Below are 21,226 nucleotides of genomic sequence, written 5' to 3'. Positions count from 1 at the left end.
GTCCACACGCTTGCCAGCAGGGCCTGTCGGGCCTGTCAACTTGAGGGCGAACGAAGTAGATGTATCAGTCCATCCCTCTTGTTTTGTATGGCCGTGGCCGCTTCCAACTCGCGTGTGGCTCGTTCTACCCGACTTTTTCTGGTCGGTGCTTGCCAGTGTTTGTCACAAGCATGAAGTGGTACCGGTGGTACCATAAACTTTTGTCTTCTTCATTTGACAGACAAAATGACACTACTTCTTCTCTTAATATATGGCTTTTTCCAGTGCCATGTCAGCACAATGCACTTTGCCAGTCTCAAGTACTAGACTACTCAAGACACTAGTCGGATTATTTTGTCTGTGCTAAAATGTTTGACAGCACAGACCAATAACATATATGAGTTTGACAGCGTCAAGAAAAAAGCTTCCACAAGTGTTAAAAATCCGTATTTTATCTGAAATTAAAGTTAAAATTGTTGTATGGATATAATTTTAACAAATCTTACAAAAATATACTATTTCCCAGTGGTTGATAAAGGCACACTTTCATTCTGGTGAGTGTACATAAGCAATTGTGTTTGGAGTTTCACTGACGTCTTCTATCGATCTTGAAAACAATATTTGTTTTCCAATTACTTTGGTGCAGGATTCCCAAAAGAGGACTTATTTAGACATCTACAAGATGGATTTGGCGGAGACGATGAAGAATGTGCTCGCGAAGAGTTCGGGGAGCGGGAGTGGAGCGGCGAGTAGCTCGAGTGCGTCGGGCCCGCATGGCGCGGAGGGCTACGTGACAGAGAAGCTGTACATGTTGCTGCAGCTGTACCTGCAGAACAAGGGCTGGAGCCCCAGCATAGAGCTACTGCAGTGCTTCAGTGATCTCAAAGAATCATCCATGCTTCCTAGTGCTGCTTATTTACAGTAAGATTTCCGTGTTTATTACTTAGGTACCATATTTTTCACTACACATACAATGAAGAAATGTTTGCAATTACAAAATTTAAGTAAACTCAACATGAGTTTTTATTTATGTATATTTTTTTTAAATAGGAAATTAAGTTATTTAAAAAATCTTTCTTGTCTAATAAGAAACAACTAACATAACCTATCATTGTTAAATTCAAATAGCTAAAATTGGAGATATTTTAGGAAGTTATTAGGTACTAGTTATTATAACTAATTAATTATTTTGTAAAATTTAATCCTCAGAATGATGGCATCAAGAGTTGGGTTAGATGCACAAGGCAGACTAATATATCGTGAAAATGGGAAAATTATTCTGCCATATGAACACTTTGCCAATGCTGTGATGCTGAAACACATGAATGGCCCTCATGGACTGCATCTTGGTTTGGAAGCTACTGTCAGAGCAGTGAGTGTTTTGTAGTTGTACATTTAATATAAGGCGTAGTTTACACAATGCATAGGCTGGAATTGGCATCTCATTCTTCAAAATGTTAACTTTGGCAAGGAGAAGCTTAGAATCATTGTAGAACAACGTAGTAAAATGTTAATTGTAGGATTGTAGGATTAATAAGTTTACATTTGAAACTGACTTGAATCTTTTAATTTGCTGAATGGGTCATAAGGTTTATTGACTATTAAGATGTTCTTTTTCTTAAAGTGGTTTTTAGTGTTTAACATATTCTGCTAATGCTGCTGTATTATAACAATGTTCCAGTGTATTTGGTAATGGAAAACCATTAGTCCTATGAGTGTAGTAAGTAGCCTAATCCATTTTGTTTTTTTAAAAATGAACTACATGAACTATGTACAGCATTGTATCTGTTGTTCAGACTGACAAAATGTCACATAGGTATGAGTGACAGAGACAATGCTCTATGAAGCCAAAATATCTTTCTAAAGTATGTAATTGTAATAAAAATGGTGTTGCATTTATTATTAGATTTAAGTGTCTGTCAATCTGCACTTGGGCAGCATCGTAGACTTTGGCCTAAACCCTTCTATTCTAAGAGAGACCTGTGCTCAGTAGTTAGCTGTTGATGGGTTGTGATGATGATGAGGACATAAATCAAAAAATTTATTACTTTTAATTTTGTATGTTGTTGTACTATGTTGCTGACATGAACATAGAGAACAAAAAAAAAACAGATAAAGAACAAACAAGCAATATTAACAAATTAAAATAACTACTGTAGCCAGCAGAAAATATCTTATATCGACCTTTAGAATAAGATTTGGGCTTCATAGAGCATTGTCTCTATCACTCATACCTATATGACGTTATGTCACAACAACAGAGACAATGCTCTACAAAACCGCTATCTCTTTCTAAAGGTTGATGTACAATATTTCCTGCCGCATACTGTATTTATTTACTAGTTGTTTTTGTTGTTGTACTGTAGTTATTTTTTATAGGTTGTGGAGTCATATACCATAGGCCGTGATCAATTTGGAATGGAGAAAGAGTTTATAGTGGAAGTAGTTCAAAACTGTCCAAATCCAGCATGTCGGTACTACAAGAATCAACTAGAGATGACACAGAAGTCCATCCAGCAGCACTTGTCCCAACAGCCCACATATATTCCAGGTGACATAATACTTTACAGCGGTAATAAAGCAGGAACTGATGAACAAAAGTAGACTTGTCCTAATAACTATATTATATATATTATATTATTTATTTAGGGACTTTTATACAGGGTACACCCTGATTGTACCAGAATGCTAGCAAAAACTTAGCTTAAACTTATTGTTATACTACCTAAACAAAATCCAATACCAATAACCATTTGCCTCATTTTGTAGTTTTAGTGATTTAGTATTTTTTTACCCCGCGATGTATAGCATGCAAAAATCGGGTCAATGCCCCGCCTACGACGTGAAATGGACTCCGAATGTGCCTATTTACGCAACGTTCGTTGACTCTAGCGTCAGTCAAATGTTTTATTTGAACTTATACAAAATGTAGGTATTTTTTTTTTGGTGTTTTCATATCAGTAATCATCAGTAGTATCACTTGTCTTCGTTTTTGCTAGCATTCTGGTTACAGCCTTTATTTATAATACACGTCAGCTCCATTACAATCTAAGTATGTGAAATCAAAACAAGAAATTCTTAACCTATCAAAATAACACAAATAACAAAAAAGAAAAAGTTAAAGGAAAAACAAAATAAAAGGTATACAGGAGGTAAAATCACTGTCCATAATATTATTATAAATGCGAAAGTGTGTTTGTTGGTTTGTCCTTCAATCATGTTGCATTGGAATGGAATGATCGACGTGATTTTTTGCATGGGTATAGCTAAAGACCTGGAGAGTGACATAGGCTACTATTTATCCCAGGAAATCAAAGAGATTCGACATGTTTTTCAAAACCTAAATCCACGCGGACGAAGTTGTGGGCATCTGCTAGTACTGAATAAAGCAGTATCAATATTGTTTGTCTTTGTTAAAAACTACAAAAAGGACCTTTTTTTCGAAATTGGTCTGACCTATTATTTATTTGTATTTTATTGAGTATAAATCTAATCAGTACAGATTAAACGAATGCTTGTTTATCACTAGGTGATTAATGAAGCATTTTGTCCAATGTGTATCTAGGTAAATATCAAAAATGTTTCACCCGATTTCCTCACCATTATTAGTACTTCCTTGCTTGAGAGATAATAAATATAACTAATCCTTTCTCAGTAGGTAATAAAGAAAACCTCCATGCAATATCTGTAGTTTCTAGACTCAGTGCTTTATGTTCGTTTTGTTTTAATTCCTGTGCTGTCCTGGTAGAGAAGAAGGTTCATGCTACTGTAATTTTGAGGTACACCCTTGACCACATATACATTAGTACATTCTGCATCAACGTTATCCTAGAAATCTCTACCAGTACCAAATTGGTTTAGGCAGGCAATGACGTGATTCTGATGTTTTCTTTAAACTAAATTTAAAGTATCTGCATATTTTTCGTTTTAATATTGCTAATAAAGGATGCCAGAGAATTGTAGTCTAAAATTTAGTTGCGATCAGAATCAGCACCTCTACAGTTTTCTTGGTGTAGGAATATGGAATCATATATATAAGTTCATATATATCTAGAAGCAGGCAGTGGCGCCCTTCCGGACAGCGCTGCGGTGGAGCGGCTGCTGCGCGGCGCCGCGCTGCCGCAGGACTACCAGCTGCCCCTCGCGCCACACCTCGCTGCTCTCAGTGAGTTGAAAGAAAGAAAACTTTTTATTTGACCACTACACTACAATGAACACTACAACAAACCTTAAAACTGATTGAATCAGTAGTATATTTTTTAATTAGATATACTTAAAAGTAAAAATATACTAAATAAAGTGTCACATGTGACCAAATATAGGTCTCCCATCATCATGCTGCAGCAAGCTACAGCACTGGTATTCAATGGAAGCCTTTAAAAAGTGAAGTCACGGACAACAAGGTAAACTGATCTATTATGAAGAATATTACCTACTACAGTATATTATAAAATAAAATATGCAGACAAGGATTAAACAAATAATTAAAAAAAGACTAACAATATAAGAAAACGTAGACCATGTAACGTAACATAAAAACCATGAGACGAGGTATAACAGAATTATTAAGACCTACATATTGTAACAGATAATAAATGCAATAATAATTATTATAATATATTAAATGCCGCTGTTCTATGCATTGGTGTAGAATGTAGATAGAAAGAGGTGGGAATTTAGTGTAATGTATGCTGACTTATCACCAAACCACATTAGTTTCTTACGAGTGGCAAGATGTAACTTTCTATGTGCTTCCATCTTCAAGAGATTTACTTTGTTAATATAAGGAGTGACATGTGAGCATGGTGGAATGTTGAAGCAAAGCATAGGCGTTTTGAACAAACTGAATAATCTTTTTAGTCCTACTTAGGAGACAAGGCCCAGATACATTGTAAGCAGAATTTAATCTTGACAGAACAAGTGATTTGCACAAACATTCTTAGCTTTACACTAATATAGGTTACTGACTGATTTACTCTATCTGTTCATATATTTGCAAGCCAAGTGCCAAGCGATTTAGCGTTCCGGTGCGATGCCGCGTAGAAACCGATAACGGTGTAAAACCGCCACACTCCTTCCAAATTAGCCTGCTGCCACCTTAAATTGCATCATCACTTACCATCAGCTGAGATCGCAGTTATGGGCTAACTTGATATGGAATAAAATAAAATTTGGCTATTCCAGCAAACCTCGCGGGCGAGAAGTCGGAGCGGCGCGCGGAGAAGCTGTCGCAGCAGATGCTGCTGGGCGCGCGCGCGCACCCGCCCGCCGACAAGTACGCGCACGCACCGCGCCACGAGCCCAAGCCCAAGCACCATTACAGCGACGAGCACAAGCTCACCGACTTCCTGAGGTAATGTACTACACCCAACACTTCATACAAGCGACCTCATTTAATTATCCATTATTTGTACCGGAACAGTGCTAGTTGCAGGTGACGATAAATTGAAGAGTGTCACTTTTTTATATTTATATAGTGTAATACCTAGTTAGTATTCTGTGGTAAAAGGTTGTGAGCCATATTAATATGATTTTTACACTTTTACAGGATCCCACTTCTAAAACCTGAACTGAAGTAGTCTTTAAGTGGTTTCTGGTGCTTTTTAATATCAATGACACACCCAACCCAATTAATGAAGGTGAATTACACCTTAAGGACGAATATTGGGTGTCTAACACCAAATCTTTTTTATTTGAGCTCGTAGAACTCAGACGTAGTGGAAACAGGATTTCATAAACGCATCTGTCGTTTGTTTGTTCAGGGCAAACCTGGAAAGCCTGGAGTCGCTGTCGGGCGGCGCGAGCAGCGGGCACGCAGAGCGCGCGGGCAGCGGCGCGAGCGGCGGCGCGAGCGCAGGCGGCAGCGCGGGCGGCGGCCAGGAGCGCGTGGTGCGCGCCTTCGCGGAGCTGGCGCGCAACCTGCAGCGCATGCGGCCCTGCGTGCGCCCCGCCATGTGCAAGCCCTACGGCAAGCAGAGCGAGCAGCTGCAGAAGAGTGAGTATATACAGGGCTAGCCTGGAGAGCCTGGAGTCGCCGTCGGGCGGCGGCGCGAGCAGCAACCACTTGTCCATACTAATATTATAAATGTGTTTTTCTCTTTGTAGCCTTTTCATATATCATCCGCTTAACCAATTTTGATGTTTGGTGCATAGAAAGTTTGCATCCCAGAAACAGGATAATAGGCTGATTTTTTTATCGAGTGTGCAATCGAGTTGTTCCCACGGGATTTTCTAAAACTTAAACAAACACAGATGAAATCGCTGGCATTATCAAATCTAGAAAATCATCTCCAAATTTAAATTTCCACTAGCAACTTATTGGGCTTAATGTTAAAAGTAAATCTTGTTTCAGTTCTGTTGGACACAATCCAGTTAGTGCAATCGCTCCGGAGCTACCTGCCTCCTCCGCACATTCAGGTCACGTCGTGGAAGAATGACGACAAACTACGGTGAAGATATTTTCTTATTTATTCACAGACTAGCTTTTCCCTGCGACATCGTCCGCGTGAACTACACAAATTTCGAACCACTATTGCTATCCCTTAGGGGTTGAATTTTCAGACATCTTTTCTTAGCAGACATCATAGCTATCTGCATGCCAAATTTCAGCCCAATCCGTCCAGTAGTTTGAGCTGTGCGTCGATAGATCAGTCAGTCAGTCAGTCAGTCAGTCAGTTTTTCCTTTTATATATACAGATTAATAGTAAATGGTTGTGTGTATCCATGTGTAATACTTGTATATAATTTTGTATAATCCGTCCCGCCGTGTTCACCCCCTTTTAAGAATTTAAAACGCTCAGTCTAAATAAACGAAGCTTGGTTCTTATTTAAATATTAAACCCAAGTAAATGAAATTTTGCCTGTGGTTTTTCAGATTGCTGTAAAATTATACTAGTTTCAAAATTACTCGGGCACTTACTTACAAATCATTGAACTACAAGAGTTGACTTCAAAACATTGAGTTTAATTAATTTAATTAACATTAAAATAAGCCATCTAATTTCGTATGTATCGGGTGCTCAAAAAAGACTTAAAATTAAAGTCTATTGATTAGGCCGCTTTAGGTCGTGTTAGGTCGGGCTAGCTCAACATTCTTTGGTTACTTTACTTATTTTTTCTAAAGATGAAGTTTTTTTTTCTCTATTATGTCTCAAAAAATTTGACTTCAAAAGCTTTCAGTGACAGTATTGTAACATCGGCGCCGCACGGTATTAAAAATACAGCCACTTATTAATTTCATACAACCAACATTTTTTTATTATTATTTTCCAGTTCGAACAACATGGAAGAGCTGGAGAGTCGCAAAATTGTTAGCGGTAACTAGCCTTACAATATACATATATACATTCATATGTATTGTACACACATAATGTGTCATTTAATTAGGGTTATTTTAACCCAACGTATCCTAAACAAAAAATGCTTATTTAGAACAGCTCTTCTTTCATGTTTACGAAGTTGCTTTAAAAAGGATCTTTTAATTTAATTTTACACGGTTTTAAATATATTATTTTAAAGTATCGAATCTCTATGAAATAAAACTAAAATCAAAAAAATGTATGAACAGAATAATAAAATATGATTTTCACCAGTGCAATAATTTTCGATTCCACCATTCTTCACTACTGAAGATTTACGAAAATTATGTGTATTTGTTATTTGAATAATAACAACTTTATTATTACAAGAAAACCACGCAGGCAGTGTACATTTAAACATTTTCTAAATCACATCTTAGTTTTTATTAATTATTTAATATTATATTATGGTAATACATTTTCAGCACAAACTTTAATATTATACAATATAATAGTTATAGTTAAGTATTTTATTATTGTTCGTAATGATTACTTTATTCTTGTTGGTGTTTATCGATGAAACTATTCATCTTATCTTTTTTCACTTTTTTAATGTTACGTACGTTTTGTAACTATACTTTATTGCTTTTGATGTTATAAAAATATTATTGTAAGTTTAATTTTGTAGCTCAGTAACGTCTTAGGGATGATTAATGCCAACACGTGGCGGGCGCGGGCCGTGCCACGCTAGAATCAGCTCAGTAATTTTTAATTTTTATTGGGCATATTACATTGCCATTTTCAATTTTTATTTGGCGTATATTATTGGTCACAAAATCTGTGCTCGCTGATGAGTAAGATATAAGATAGAAAACGCTTGAGAGTAAAAGAGATGCGAAAGCTCTACAAATTTAATGTGATCCAAATGCGGCCGTTCCGGTAGTAAAAGCCGGTTTAATTGCATCATCGCTTGCAATCAGGTGAGATCGCAGTCAAGAGCTAACTTGTATCAGAATAAATAAATAAAGGTTTTGCTTTTGCCATACATCAATGTTGAGCGACCACTTTTTCTGAAGAGCACCTGACGTCATTATTCAATTTTAATATTTATTACATAGATCAGAATTGCGTAGAAAGCCTTAATTTTAAACGTATAATTTACTGGCTGATTCGCTTCCACGGGCTTCCTTGTGTATAAGAATGTGTAATATAAGATATAATGCGTAAAAAATGAGTCCTCACGCCCCAAATTGTGTGTGTCAAATGTCATGTCAAAAGTTGAACTATACTTTTGACATGACAGTTGACCCATAGAGTTGGAATGGCGCGTGAGAAGTCATATTGTACAGACTATACACTCTGTGACTCCACCTTTTGATCTAAAGACTAAATCTTAAAGAGGAACAGCGGATCGACTTTGTACAGTACGCGACAAAAAATATTGTACATCGACCTTTAGAAAGAGATAGCGGTTTCGTATAGCGTTGTCTGTGTCGAAGAGACCAACAACACCACAAACAGGTATGAGTGACAGAAACGCTCTACAAAGCCGAAATGTTATTCTAAAGGTCGATGTACAATATTTCTTGCCGGCTACTGTACTGTTTGTGTTGAGTGATGATTTTGCTTGAGACGTTACTGGCTCGTATAATGTTTACAATTATTTGTAAAGTTTTACAATTCGTCCTAGTTATGCTATGTTTAATCCTGGTTTACTGTTGTAAGTGCATTATTTACACTGTGATAGAGGTGTAATCGCGGTAGGTTTGAGCGGAGTCTTGACATGGATCTTGTGTAAGAAAAGTATTATGTAAGTTAAGGATTTCGAGTGTGAGTTTATATCCGAGGTAGATTCTAAAAGTATAATATAAATATTAAATTTTAAATTATTTTTTAAAGTTAAGCCCAGTTATTACAAAAATGATTTAGCTATTCGAATTAAAATGAATAACGCTAATTGGTTCTTTATATTTTTCGATTCTTGACTACTTACTGCTGAATTAGGTAGTCTACTAATTGTTATATTTTATTGCAAAAATTGATTATAGGCCGCGATTACACTTGTAAGTTTTGCTCACTTAAGTAGCTTAAATAATGGACAACAAATTTACTAATGTAAATGTATAGTCCGTGACAGTTCGAGATGGCAATCGGGGTATGAGGCGGGGGGACGTGACGCACACGCGCACGTCACCCGCGCTCGCCCGCACTGGGTTAAGCTTTGGTCTGGCGATCGTGACGCGCAACGCTGCGGTATGCGCCGCAACGCAGCGTCACGACGCAGCATTTAGCGTCCCTGCGGAGAGGTGGTCAGTTGATTTTGCCGCAGCTACCAAGGTAGACGTGAACATGAACAATTTTTCTGTAATTTGCGCTTTGCTTGAAGAGGAGGAAGAAGAAGAATTTTTACTGCTTCTGAATAGACAAAGAAAATCTCCGAGGAACATGTATTTACAACGGAGGAGTGAAGGTTGTTACGAAACCTTAATAAAAAGGCATTTAATTGATTGTGAAGAAAAATTCATGGGTTACTTTCGGGTTTCAAGGGAGATCTATAACAAGATTTTAATGGCCATAAAAGATGATATTAGTGACACACAGCCTAGAACCAGAAATCGGAATTTTGCTATTACGGCACAAGAAAAACTATTCCTAACGTTGAGGTAAGTTAAATGAATTTATTTCGGTAATTAAATAAAACAATTCATAATCATATTATTTTTATTAATCGAATACAGTAACTCGGTATAACATCAAAGTATGTTGAATGATTGCTGTGGGGATGGTGTCTCTCGTTGCGAGTTGTATGCGTGGATTGGATGCTGTGGTGTGTTGAATGATTGCTGTGGGGATGGTGTCTCTCGTTGCGAGTTGTATGCGTGGATTGGATGCTGTGGTGTGTTGAATGATTGCTGTGGGGATGGTGTCACTCGTTGCGAGTTGTATGCGTGGATTGGATGATGTGGTGTGTTGAATGATTGCTGTGGGGATGGTGTCTCTCGTTGCGAGTTGTATGCGTGGATTGGATGCTGTGGTGTGTTGAATGATTGCTGTGGGGATGGTGTCTCTCGTTGCGCCAAGACCAATAATTCCATTTCAGTAACGATGTTACAAACTTGAGCTCTGATTTGAGCTATTTTGTCCGGAGGAAATTGACTAACTACGTCGGCCATACTCCTAAAGAATGTGTGTACTGGAGTATTGCCTTTTTCTGTAATTTGTCTCAACATGTTTGTTCTTTCTTCTCTATTCTTTCTAAACTCTTCGACAAGGCTCTCTCTTTTTTTCTTTTTCACTTGTGATGTACCTTGAGTTTTGTTTTGTGTTATTGAATGTCCTTCTTGCGATGGTTGTTGTGAAATAGATTCACATGGTGAATACGGCGTTGAACTCGGCATTGAAGAAGTTGGTCCTGAACATATCTCTACTGGCAAATTGTTATCTTCATCAACCTCAAGAACATTTCCGGGATTTAGATTTGAAATAGACTCCCTTTCTTCAAAGCTGTCATTTATAAATTTAAGTCTTTCGTCGTCATACTTTGAAACGAAAGAAGCACTTCCAGTTTTCTTCTTATTTTGATTTTTTCTATAATTGTCGCGTAAATTACGCCATTTATTCTTACATTCTTCAGCTGAAACAATAACATTGTTAGTTAAACAAGTGGAGGTAAACATGAGTAGTGATTTTAAACGAGATAATCCGAATAAATAAAGTATTTTTCTTCATGGAGAAATAAGATTTAGTTAGATGGATTCATAATTGATAATTTACTATTATGTTTACCTACACGGACCACTGAACTGAAACGGACTACCTTTGCACCGATGTTTGACCCATTAATTAAGTACCTACTTTTTTTACAGGTATTTGGCGACTGGTGAAAGCTATAGATCTTTAAGTTTTCAATTTCGAATTAGCCATAATTGGATATGCAAAATTGTGCCTAAAGTCTTACAAAGTATATGCTTGAGACTTTTAAACGTTGCACTTCCTGAACCCACCGAGGAAGATTTTAAAAGAATAGCCGAAGAATATTGGTTTTTATGGAATTTTCCTAATTGTATCGGGGCAATAGATGGTAAGCACATACGCATCGTGTGCCCAAGTAACAGCGGGTCCTTATTTTTTAATTATAAGCAGTTTTTTTCTATTGTTTTACTTGCCGTGGTCGATGCGAATCGAAAATTTATAACAATAGATGTTGGTTCTTATGGCAAAGAAGGTGACGCAGGCATATTTATGAAATCTGATTTATTTAAGAAAATTCAAAATGGGCAGCTAAAGATTCCCCCGCCAACAAAGTTGCCGGAAGCTGACATAGAAATGCCTTATGTTTTCGTAGGTGATGATGCATTTAGTCTCACCAACTATATGATGAAACCATACTCAAAAAATCATGCGTCTCAAGATAGGTCAAAACGAATTTTCAACTACCGCCTTAGTAGAGCAAGAAGAACATCTGAAAATGCTTTTGGCATATTATGTCAACGATTTCGAATATTTTTTTCACCTATTGCAGTAAACCCTCGTGTCGTAGACAAGTTGGTTATGTCAGCTTGTATCATCCATAATATGATGAGTTCTTTGATCATACACGATTCAGACAGAAATACTCTTGAAATGCCTTCTGAAAATGTAATTCCTATGGCGCGTATACCGGGAAGAGGTTATAATATAAATGGTTCGGTGACACGTGACTTATTCAAGCAGTATTTCAACAGTGATCGTGGTAGTGTACCTTGGCAAGACAGTGAAGTAGATAGGACAAGTTAAGTGAGTAGGTAATTCAAAACTTATTGCTTATTTTCTATAACATTAAATAAAGTTAAAGTGTTCATTAAATTTAAATTAAATTGTTCATCAAGTTTCCAACCTCAGAATCATCAAAATGTTTCATGTGTCACTAGTAATGTTTGCCACTTTTTATGTAAACTTAGGTACCTACCGCTGTCGAATAAACAATTAGAAATATATACAAACAACTCACGTGTTTTATTCAACTTCTCAGCTATCTCCCTCCAGCAATTATCTTTAACTATCAAACTTTTATGTTTTTTGTCTTTATTTTTATATAAAGAAGGATAGTTGCGAACTAATTCTATTAAATTGTCTTCGAAAAATTCCATAATGCACACCCGTGACGCACACCGCACACCGCAGCGTTGAACCGAGAATGACGCCGCGCTGTGCGGCAGTACACCTCCCCACTTCATTAGCGCGGGGCTGTGCGGGTGTGCGGGGCGTTCCCTCCCCAATTGCCTTTTCAACCTGTCGCGTACTATACTTATGAGAGTGTTTACATTAGTAAAGTCATAAGTTAATCATGTAAGCTACTTACGTTAGTAAAACTTACAGGTGTATCCGCGGCCTTAGCGTTTGGTAGAATTAAATAAAAAAAAGCAATCGCCATGTCTTGTCTTGTAAAGTGATAGAGAGTATCGTATTGAAGACTGCAAGTTTTTCACATTGTCTAGACTGTAGATGCGTGTATAAAATAAGGTTTGATAAATAATTAATCGTAGGAACGTACTATGTTGAGTAAGCGCTTGTCGAAGTTGATGATTTTTTTTATTTGATCCCTTTACTAATAATCGTGGTGTAAGTTTTGTAACTACAGAATAATACCTAATAGCTTATAGGCATAATGCTTAACTGAGTAGGTTCCAGTGGTAGTGGAGCGGTGCGGGAGGGTGTGATGACGTGACGCGAGAGCTCAGTGATTCGTCAACTTGTGACACCCTGCCCTGTCACCCTCCCGCACTGCTCCACTACCGCACGAGCCTTCTGAGTTATGCGCTACGCTAAAACCTACAATTAGATAATTTTATGAGGTGAAGCCTGGAGTTGTGTCGAGGCGCGCCGAATCGATTTGAGTTGATTGAAATTTGTATGACAAACAATTTGGTTCGGCGCGGTGCGTCGCTGATCGATGCAATTCTATAGTAAACTAGCTGCCCCGGCGAACTTCGTACCGCCTAACAGTCGATTCAAATTTTTTAAATTTTTCTCCATAAGAACCATCCTCGTACTTCAAGGAATATTATAAAAAAAGAATTAGCGAAATCGGTTCAGCTGTTCTCGAGATTTGCGATCAGCAACACACTTAGCGATTCATTTTTATAGTTTGTAGAAAAGATAGGTGGCGAATTATTGTGATTCGATTCGGCTAGGCGAGCCTAGTGGACGCCAGCATTTTATAAATGAGTGAATGAATTTTTAAACATTTTGCTTAGCTAAAAATCTGTCAAAATTATGAATTTATACCATGCTTATCGGTAAGGTGTTAGGATAAATCCACATGCGAAATTTCTCCGAGAGATTTTTCCTATAGATATTCTGTGACATATTATTATTATTGAAATTGTTCAGTCAATTGGGTTGTATTAACCCAAAACAGATTGAATAGAACAGATTCCAATTTGAAGTTGATGCATGGCCGTTTGCGTAGGTTGAGGATTAAATCCACAAACCCGGCTAAGATCTGTTTTGTACTATGCGCGTCGTGTTCAGATTGGACTACTTGTCTTGCGCGCACTGTATGAAGCCGTACTCACTAATTTCTGTGTCACTAGGGTCTCGGTGAAATTTTGCAGTGCGGATTTACTCTTAGGCTGAGATCTATAGAGCGCACTTTGACTTTGCTCAGACTTAAGATTGAGTTAAAACGAGACAGATTTATGTGATATAGCTCCGTCTCGTTTTAAGTCTAAGCAAAGTAAGATTGCGCTCTATAGATCTCACCCTTAGTTATGTTATTGGTATTGGTATTGAGTTATTTTAGAATTCAGGAGTTTTGCACTATGGCATCTGTTTTACACATTTACATATGAATTATTCATTATGTTGAGCTTTAAAATTTTACAATTCGATTTTTTTCTATGACGTAATATTATTATAAATTTAGATTTTGAACTGCTTTTACAGCATCGTATATTTTATATATTAACATCACATGTAAAATCGGCTTCATAAGTTTATTAGTGCAATAATAAGGCAAAGCCTACATCTTTTATACATTAGCACTTTAATATTCTAAATTGTAAAGCGTAACATATAAATACATAATTATGTATAATTTAGGTTTATGAGGTTGTACTTGAGTAAGAAATATTCATCTATTTAATGAACCCTTATACTATTTAGGCATCACGATTTGTTAACTTTATATGTATACACAACTTTTTAAATTTTTTACGTTTATGTTTACCTACTAATTAACAGAAAGAAAATCACATGATACGTTTGAAAAATATACTTGTCAAGAGGTATTTTGTGGATAGATCTTAAAAATGTTAGTCTAGGAACGTGCATTATGCGACAGGTCGAGATGGCAATCGGCGTATGAGGCGGGGGGATGCCCCGCACACCCGCGCTAACTCGCACCAGGTTAGCGCGGGACTGTGCAGGTGTGCGGGTCGTACCCACCCCGATTAGCATCTCGACCTGTCGTGTACTGTACGTACATAAATAAGAAGCAGTAAAAGTTTGAGGGGCGCTTACATAACCTGCTCTTCCATCGCTGCCTCATACAAATACGCAATGAGGCTATTTCATACTCTTCTAAAACTTGTACAAAACATCTAGTATTAAGTTTTTTACAATCAAGAACATTGTCCTCGAAGTATTATAACGACCGTATGAATCTCCGTCTGTATTAGAATTAAGCTTTCTAGTCAAAAATTGATATCATATTTCTTAAAATTGGTCCTATTGGCGAAATTAACTATTGGAATTAGTTTTTTAATATTGATAAAAGCTATACAGCGAACATATCATGTTTGTGACGCAAGAGCCACTGTTTGGGGGAAATTTTAAAATTTTCGATCTCACTTCCGAATCTAAGGGGTTTCAAGATTTTGGCCTACCTAGTTGTCAGCCATTTTTTTCTTTTTACCAAAACGGCGGCCACGCATAAAACCTGTAGTTGTAGAACCTTTTGGAAGATTTTGTCTCATACAATACTTATTTGTATTGATGTCAGCTATTGATTAATACAGGTTTAATGCGTAGCCGCTATTTTGAAAAAGAAAAGAAAATGGCGAACATGTAGGTAGGCCAGGCTCCGTACTAAAATATTCAAACCCCTTTTGTTGAGTGCCTCGTAATGTGTGCAAGTCAAAATTGACGGATATGTAAAAACTGAATTTATGTTTATTAAAGTAGGTTCATGATTATTTATTCAATTAATTGAGCTATCTGTTTATTTTTCAATCAACACACATTTAGTATAATATAAATAATATGCATATTAAAATAATATATGCAGTAGTGTCGTTCATTTTCGTTTCACATAATCGTAATAATTGTATTCAACACTATGCTCTGATTTCTTCAAAATAATTTGGAATAAGCTAAAATAATAATATCTGTGACAGCCGCTTGGCTTTTATGTAGCCCTCATGTATAAAAACAAATACTTAAAATACATTATACATAATGCAAATGCAATAATAAAAATATTATGTCTGAAAAGCTTACCTTTTAGATATGTTGATTATTTTTGGTAAGCACTTTATAATAATTTGTATACGATAATTTATATAGTATGCTCATTAGAAATATGCAAGTTCTACCGTTTTCGCACATAGCAGTTTTCCTTATTATACAAAAACTATCCTTCATTAAATGTTGCAATCGAGTCTGTGATAAAGTTCTGTCATAACTTCAACTGAAGAGTTTCTTGTTTGGTTAATGATCTAAGATCCGTTATTAGAAATATCTACCCTCATATTTAATTGTGATAGATAATATATGGTAGATAATGTATAGATTGATACATCGCACATATTAGGTTGCCATCACGGGCCAATGATCTTAACAAACAAAAAAAACGATCAACTTCCCTTATTAGTTATGAATTAAAGTCGAGTATCAGCTGAGAGATCGATTTTTTAATTTTTTTTAACATCATTGGCACGTGGTTTAGCTAGGCAACCTATGTGTGATGTATCAATCATTATCTACCATATATTCTTTATCATAATTAATTAACAGATGAGGGTAGATATTCCAAATAACGAATATCTACCTACACATAGATATTTTAAGTCTATGCACGAAGTTATAGGTAGAATTGGAGTTCGCACTCCTAATATGTACTTGTACCTATTTGAAGCAAATACCTATATATCGCTATCCCACTTCGAGGGCCAAGCGAGAGGTCGGAGGGATATCTACTCATGTGGTCATGGTGTCTGACTGCTCTAATTTGGTAGTAGTAGTGCAGTAGGCATGAAGAGCGATTGTTCCATCTTTATCTATATATTCGTGAGTCTATGTAAATTAACTAAGTAGAGACCTACCTGCATTTTTAAGTGGTGTAATTTGGCCTTGCCATTAACTTTTTGTTTGCTGATATTGTTTATCATTTGTAAAAAATATCGTGGAGCCAGAAATGCATTAGAAATTAGAATAAATAAAGTGATGCAACAATGTTGTTTTTGTTATTTCTCTCCTTTCCTAAAGATCACAGGCTTACAAGTAGAGTGAATCAACATATTTAATAGACTTGTGATGCCCTATAATTAAGGTGCATCCAAAGGGCGCAAATCTGGCGAGGCGTAGCGCATTTTTTCCTGCCATGCCATTATCGACTGCTTACGATATTCTCGATATTATTTCATAGATTTCTTTACGATATTATTTCAACGGTAATAAAGTTCATTTTTTTAAATAAAGTAAATGGGCTTGCGCTTGACTACAATCTCACCTGGAGGTAAGCAATGATGCAGTCTAAGATGGAAGCGGGCTAACCTCGAAGGGGTATTGCAATTTTTATTAAACCCATGCCCCTTTAGTTTTACACGGCATCGTACCGGAACGCTAAATCACTTGGCGGCCCGGCTTTGACGGTAGGGTGGTAACTAACCTAAGGTGGAGCACGCCCAAAAGGTGCCTATTCACTCTTCTTTTGAAGGTACCAATATTATAGCTAGCGTGAAAACGGAAGCCGGAAGGGCATCCTATATTCTAGCAGTGCGTACTAGAGATGAGGAAGCAAATCGCTTTATACGGTTCCGTGGGATTTCGACTATGTAGGTACCTATGCAGACCTTGGTCGATGCACTCGTGGTTCGATTATAAAATCGCGAGGGGGGAAATCCATACTGCCTCCCGATTGTGTAAGAAAAACGTATTCATCGTTAATCATTTACAGTAAAGAGAAAAAAAGAACAAAAGTGGACAGGGAAGCACTTATCTCTATGAGAGTACATTTTTTCACAGCCAATCAGGGCAGAATTTGCTACCGATTACGATAACAATTACGATGAATACGTTTTTCTTACACAATTGGGGGGCTGATTTGGCAGTGAAAAATGCTGCACTCTGCGCCTCGCTTGATGTGCTTAGACTTTACCTTGTTTGCTTTGTCTGTAAGCAAAGGAAATAGAATAAATCGTACTAGAATAGGGTTAACGATGTGATATAGGTAAAAATATAACTTTTACTTACTTTTTTAGTAAAGATCATACGCTGTTTACTTATACTTTTATTAATATAAGCCCAGTTGAAATGACGAATTAACATTTTAAAATATATGACAGAAAAACAATACTAATCCTTTTATTAGAAGTAAAGATAAATTAAGTAAGGTATCCAAAAAATATGCAGGTTATTAAGTTATCATATGTACATACAATACACTCGCTTCATTGTTGAAAATCACAGTAGGTACAGGCACCATATAAAAATATCGAATAAATGTGCTTACAATTAAATAAATGTCGAAAAATCTACGTAAATAACATACTTAGATTTTTTCGTCATTTAGGTAGGTTACAAAAACTATACAAAATATCGTAAGACACAAACTTGAAAAAGCTAGGTACTTATTATAATGTATTATGAAAATTTTAAAAAGATAAAATATTTACATTAATATTAACTTCGGTAAGTAGGACCTATATAAAAAAATATTGAAAATTATTCATTTGATGTTACAGTTACACATAAGATGGGAATAGTTATTTACGTATGTATTATAATAGAAGATAATAGGTATCACTCGTGGGTAATGAATTGTATACATTAGAAAATTTGCACCAGTTTTTTCAACACATTGTATAAGTATTATGGTGTGTTATTTATTATTATAGTTCAGTTCTTAATTAAATCCTTGCTCGTTTTAAATGCAGCGGGTGGTCTCAAAAATGAGGTAGAAAAAACTTGCGCTTATATTTTTTGACTAATTAATATTAATTGCTTAACATACATAAATTAAACCGATAGTTTGGGACGATACAATTTTATTATTTCTTTCATATAAATATTTTTATTACAATTTAAAATGCTACTTAGCCTAATAATTTTAAAATATTTTTAGCACATTCAATATTAAACAAGAGGCTTAAAGTTTAAACACCATTTAAGTACCAGAATAATAAAAACATATTTGTTGGCCATAGCTTTAAAAGTCGTTGGAACGCTTAGGACATTGGAAGACGCGAAAAGTGAACTTGCACCAAGATATTGGAGTCAATGATGACGTAAAACAGCCAATCTTCGGAAGTCCTAAGGAACGGCTCCGATTTTGATTTGTTTTTTTTTAATTTTCGTTTTTTTAATCTAAATATATAAAAGGAAAAGATGACAGACTGATCTATCAACGCACAGCTCGAACTACTCGACGGATCGGGCTGAAATTTGGCACGCGCACATAGTTATAACGTAGACATACACTAAGAAAGGATTTTAAAAATTCAACCCCTAAGGTTTGAAATTTGTGTGGTCCATGGAAGTCGCGGGAATAAGCTAGCATTAGATAAATCAGAAACCCTTTAAAGCGGGGATATAATTTTTAGGGTTCCGTACCTCAAAAGGAAAAATGATCCCTTATACAGACTTATAGGATCACTTTGTTGTCTGTCTGTCTGTCTGTCCGTCGTGTCTGTTGAGAAAATCTATAAGGTACTTCCCGTTGACCTAGAATCTTGTGATTTGGTATGTAGGTAGGTCTTATAGCACAAGTAACCGAAACGAAAACCGTGAATTTGTGGTTACATCACAAAAAACAAAATTAAAATGTGTTCATGAACAAATAAAATTGATATTTTCAATTTTCAAAGTAAGATAACTATACCAAGTGGGGTATCATAATATGAAAGGTCTTTACCTGTACATTCTAAAACAAATTTTTACTTATTTTTGTGCGTAAGTTTTTAATTTATCGTACAAAATGTCGAAAAAATACGATTGTAGTACGGAACGGTGCGTGAGTCTGACTCGCACTTGGCTGTTTTTGAAATATTTTTATGCTATTTCTGTGGACTTCCGAGGGAAAAGTTTCATTGATCCCACTAAGACGTCTTCACTGGAAACTGTACGTATTTGGTTTTGGTGGGTCATCCATAGTTAATTTATTACAACATTTCTTATAAATTACACTTAGGTAATTGTAATCTCATTAAGACCACAGAGGTGACGAAGCTGGACAAGAACTGCGGGAGTAATTGTAAAGTGTACCGCACACTTATAACAAGCCACGCCACGCATATTGATCAAATCAAATTGTGATATTATTAAGACCTTTTGAAATTTTGAGAACCCACTCGCCATATTTGCTCTATGTGTCAACTGCCATGTCAAAAGTACGATTTTAAACCGTACCTATAGCACGTGACAGGACGAGATGGCTATCGGGGTATGAGGCGGTGGGACGCCCCGGGAGTGATAGAGACGCCTCTCTACGACGGCGAATCTCTTTCTAAAGGTCGATGTACAATATTCCCTGCCGGCTACTATACACAATTTGTACTTACATTAAATTGACAGGCGTAAAAGTAATGCTATATTTTTCCGCAGGTAACATTCAAAATAAGGATAGCATTATTTTAAGACTTGCCCATGTAGTTCAGAGATTGAGCAAAGGCGCATCATCAATTTTTAGATTCCTTTGGCGGACCGAAACAGGTGTGAGAGGATTTCTACCGCGCGGGAGCACGCGATTGGTCGACTTGTTTCTGAAGTAATGCCAATATTGCTGCCATGCCCATTTCCCAACTAAAGCATCAATGTTTCAAAGCCATGAACTTATAACAAAAGTCGATCAGGCGCTCCTTATCGCTTTCTACCCCATTTCGACTAACAAATTAGAGAGGCCGAAACTCAGTGCTATCCGATCTCTCGCTCTCGCTTGGCAGTCGAAGTGGGATAGCGATAAGTAGGGATTTGCTTCTCGTGGTAGGTACGTGGTAACACTTGGTGGTAAGCTTAGAATTGCTTTAAAGTGGTTGGTTCTAATCTCTCGTACGTTTAGTCTGTGATGAAGACACGTTTCAATGACGCACAGGCGTGAACACGTAAACGGAGTCGTCGAGCCAGTAGTAGGCCTGCGCGAAGTCTCCCTCGCAGAGGTAGGGCGCGCGTGACCACGCCGCCAGCTCGAAGCCCAGCTCGTCGCGCATCACCTGCACGAAGGACGCCGCTTGCTCCTCGAACGTGACGCCCTGGATCGGGAGACGCTCTTCGGGTTTGTGGTCTGACGTTACTGGAATTAGAAAAACAAGATGTGATCATCGTTTTTCAATGAACGTTGAATAAAATAAAACCGTGAGTTATCGTGGGAATCCAAGAGAAGCGAAGCATTGTTTATATAAAAATGCGTTGCCTTATTGTACTGTCTCGCTTAGTCATACTTAGGCGGAGATCTATAGAGCGCACTCTGACTTAGCTTAGACTTAAGACAGAGGTGAAACGAGACAGAGCTATATCTTTCACATAAATCTGTCTCGTTTTAACTTAATCTTAAGTCTGAGTAAAGTCAAAGTGCGCTCTATAGATCTCGGCCTTAGACTCGCTGTCTAGCCAATGTGTAGGTATGTGTTACACTTCTTTGTTCGTGTGTTTGTTTCACTTTTTGCGAGTCCCAAAATAAGAGGCTCTCTCATAGTATGGACCCGCTGCCCAGTGCGCAGCTTATAAGTAGCGTTTCTATCACTCGATACAAA

The 21,226-nt window shown here is 36.9% G+C and overlaps 3 protein-coding genes across 9 annotated transcripts in view; 1 reads left to right on the top strand and 2 right to left on the bottom strand.

Moving 5' to 3' along the window:
* Positions 1-373: 373 nt before the first annotated feature.
* On the top strand, positions 374-16,712 carry LOC117988146 (uncharacterized). 3 transcript variants are annotated; one of them, XR_011237560.1, is made up of 10 exons: positions 374-533; positions 626-900; positions 1,189-1,351; positions 2,359-2,530; positions 4,034-4,144; positions 5,164-5,332; positions 5,742-5,974; positions 6,332-6,428; positions 7,252-11,358; positions 11,800-16,712. XR_011237560.1 is itself a non-coding variant. In XM_034975264.2 (9 exons), exons 2-9 carry the CDS (start codon positions 662-664, stop codon positions 7,301-7,303), a joined length of 1,230 nt encoding a protein of 409 aa, XP_034831155.1. In that variant the 5' UTR covers positions 374-533; positions 626-661; the 3' UTR covers positions 7,304-16,712. The 3 variants fall into 3 exon arrangements, 2 of the variants coding, with proteins under 2 accessions (XP_034831155.1, XP_034831154.1); XM_034975264.2 differs by having other exon boundaries at positions 4,040-4,144; positions 7,252-16,712; XM_034975263.2 differs by having other exon boundaries at positions 7,252-16,712.
* On the bottom strand, positions 9,985-12,508 carry LOC138403257 (transcription factor Adf-1-like). The gene is made up of 2 exons (XM_069503114.1): positions 12,268-12,508; positions 9,985-10,911 (listed from the first exon to the last, which is right to left on the bottom strand). The coding sequence occupies exons 1-2, from the start codon at positions 12,491-12,493 to the stop codon at positions 10,031-10,033; spliced, it is 1,107 nt and encodes a 368-aa protein (XP_069359215.1). The 5' UTR covers positions 12,494-12,508; the 3' UTR covers positions 9,985-10,030.
* A 1,041-nt stretch (positions 16,713-17,753) lies between the features above and the next one.
* LOC117988147 (protein-L-histidine N-pros-methyltransferase) overlaps positions 17,754-21,226 on the bottom strand; it is an 81,656-nt gene continuing 78,183 nt past the window's right edge. For all 5 annotated transcript variants that reach the window (XM_069503113.1, XM_069503112.1, XM_069503111.1 and 2 more), the window contains one exon: positions 17,754-20,766. In XM_069503113.1, coding sequence (XP_069359214.1) covers positions 20,555-20,766 — 212 coding nt within the window. In that variant the 3' untranslated portion in view covers positions 17,754-20,554. The remainder of the gene's footprint in view (positions 20,767-21,226) is intronic.

This window comes from Maniola hyperantus, chromosome 14, assembly GCF_902806685.2.
Source record: "Maniola hyperantus chromosome 14, iAphHyp1.2, whole genome shotgun sequence".
Taxonomy (NCBI): domain Eukaryota; kingdom Metazoa; phylum Arthropoda; class Insecta; order Lepidoptera; family Nymphalidae; genus Maniola; species Maniola hyperantus.
Note: the sequence above shows the minus strand (reverse complement) of the source record. Positions and strands in the feature narration are given on the sequence as shown.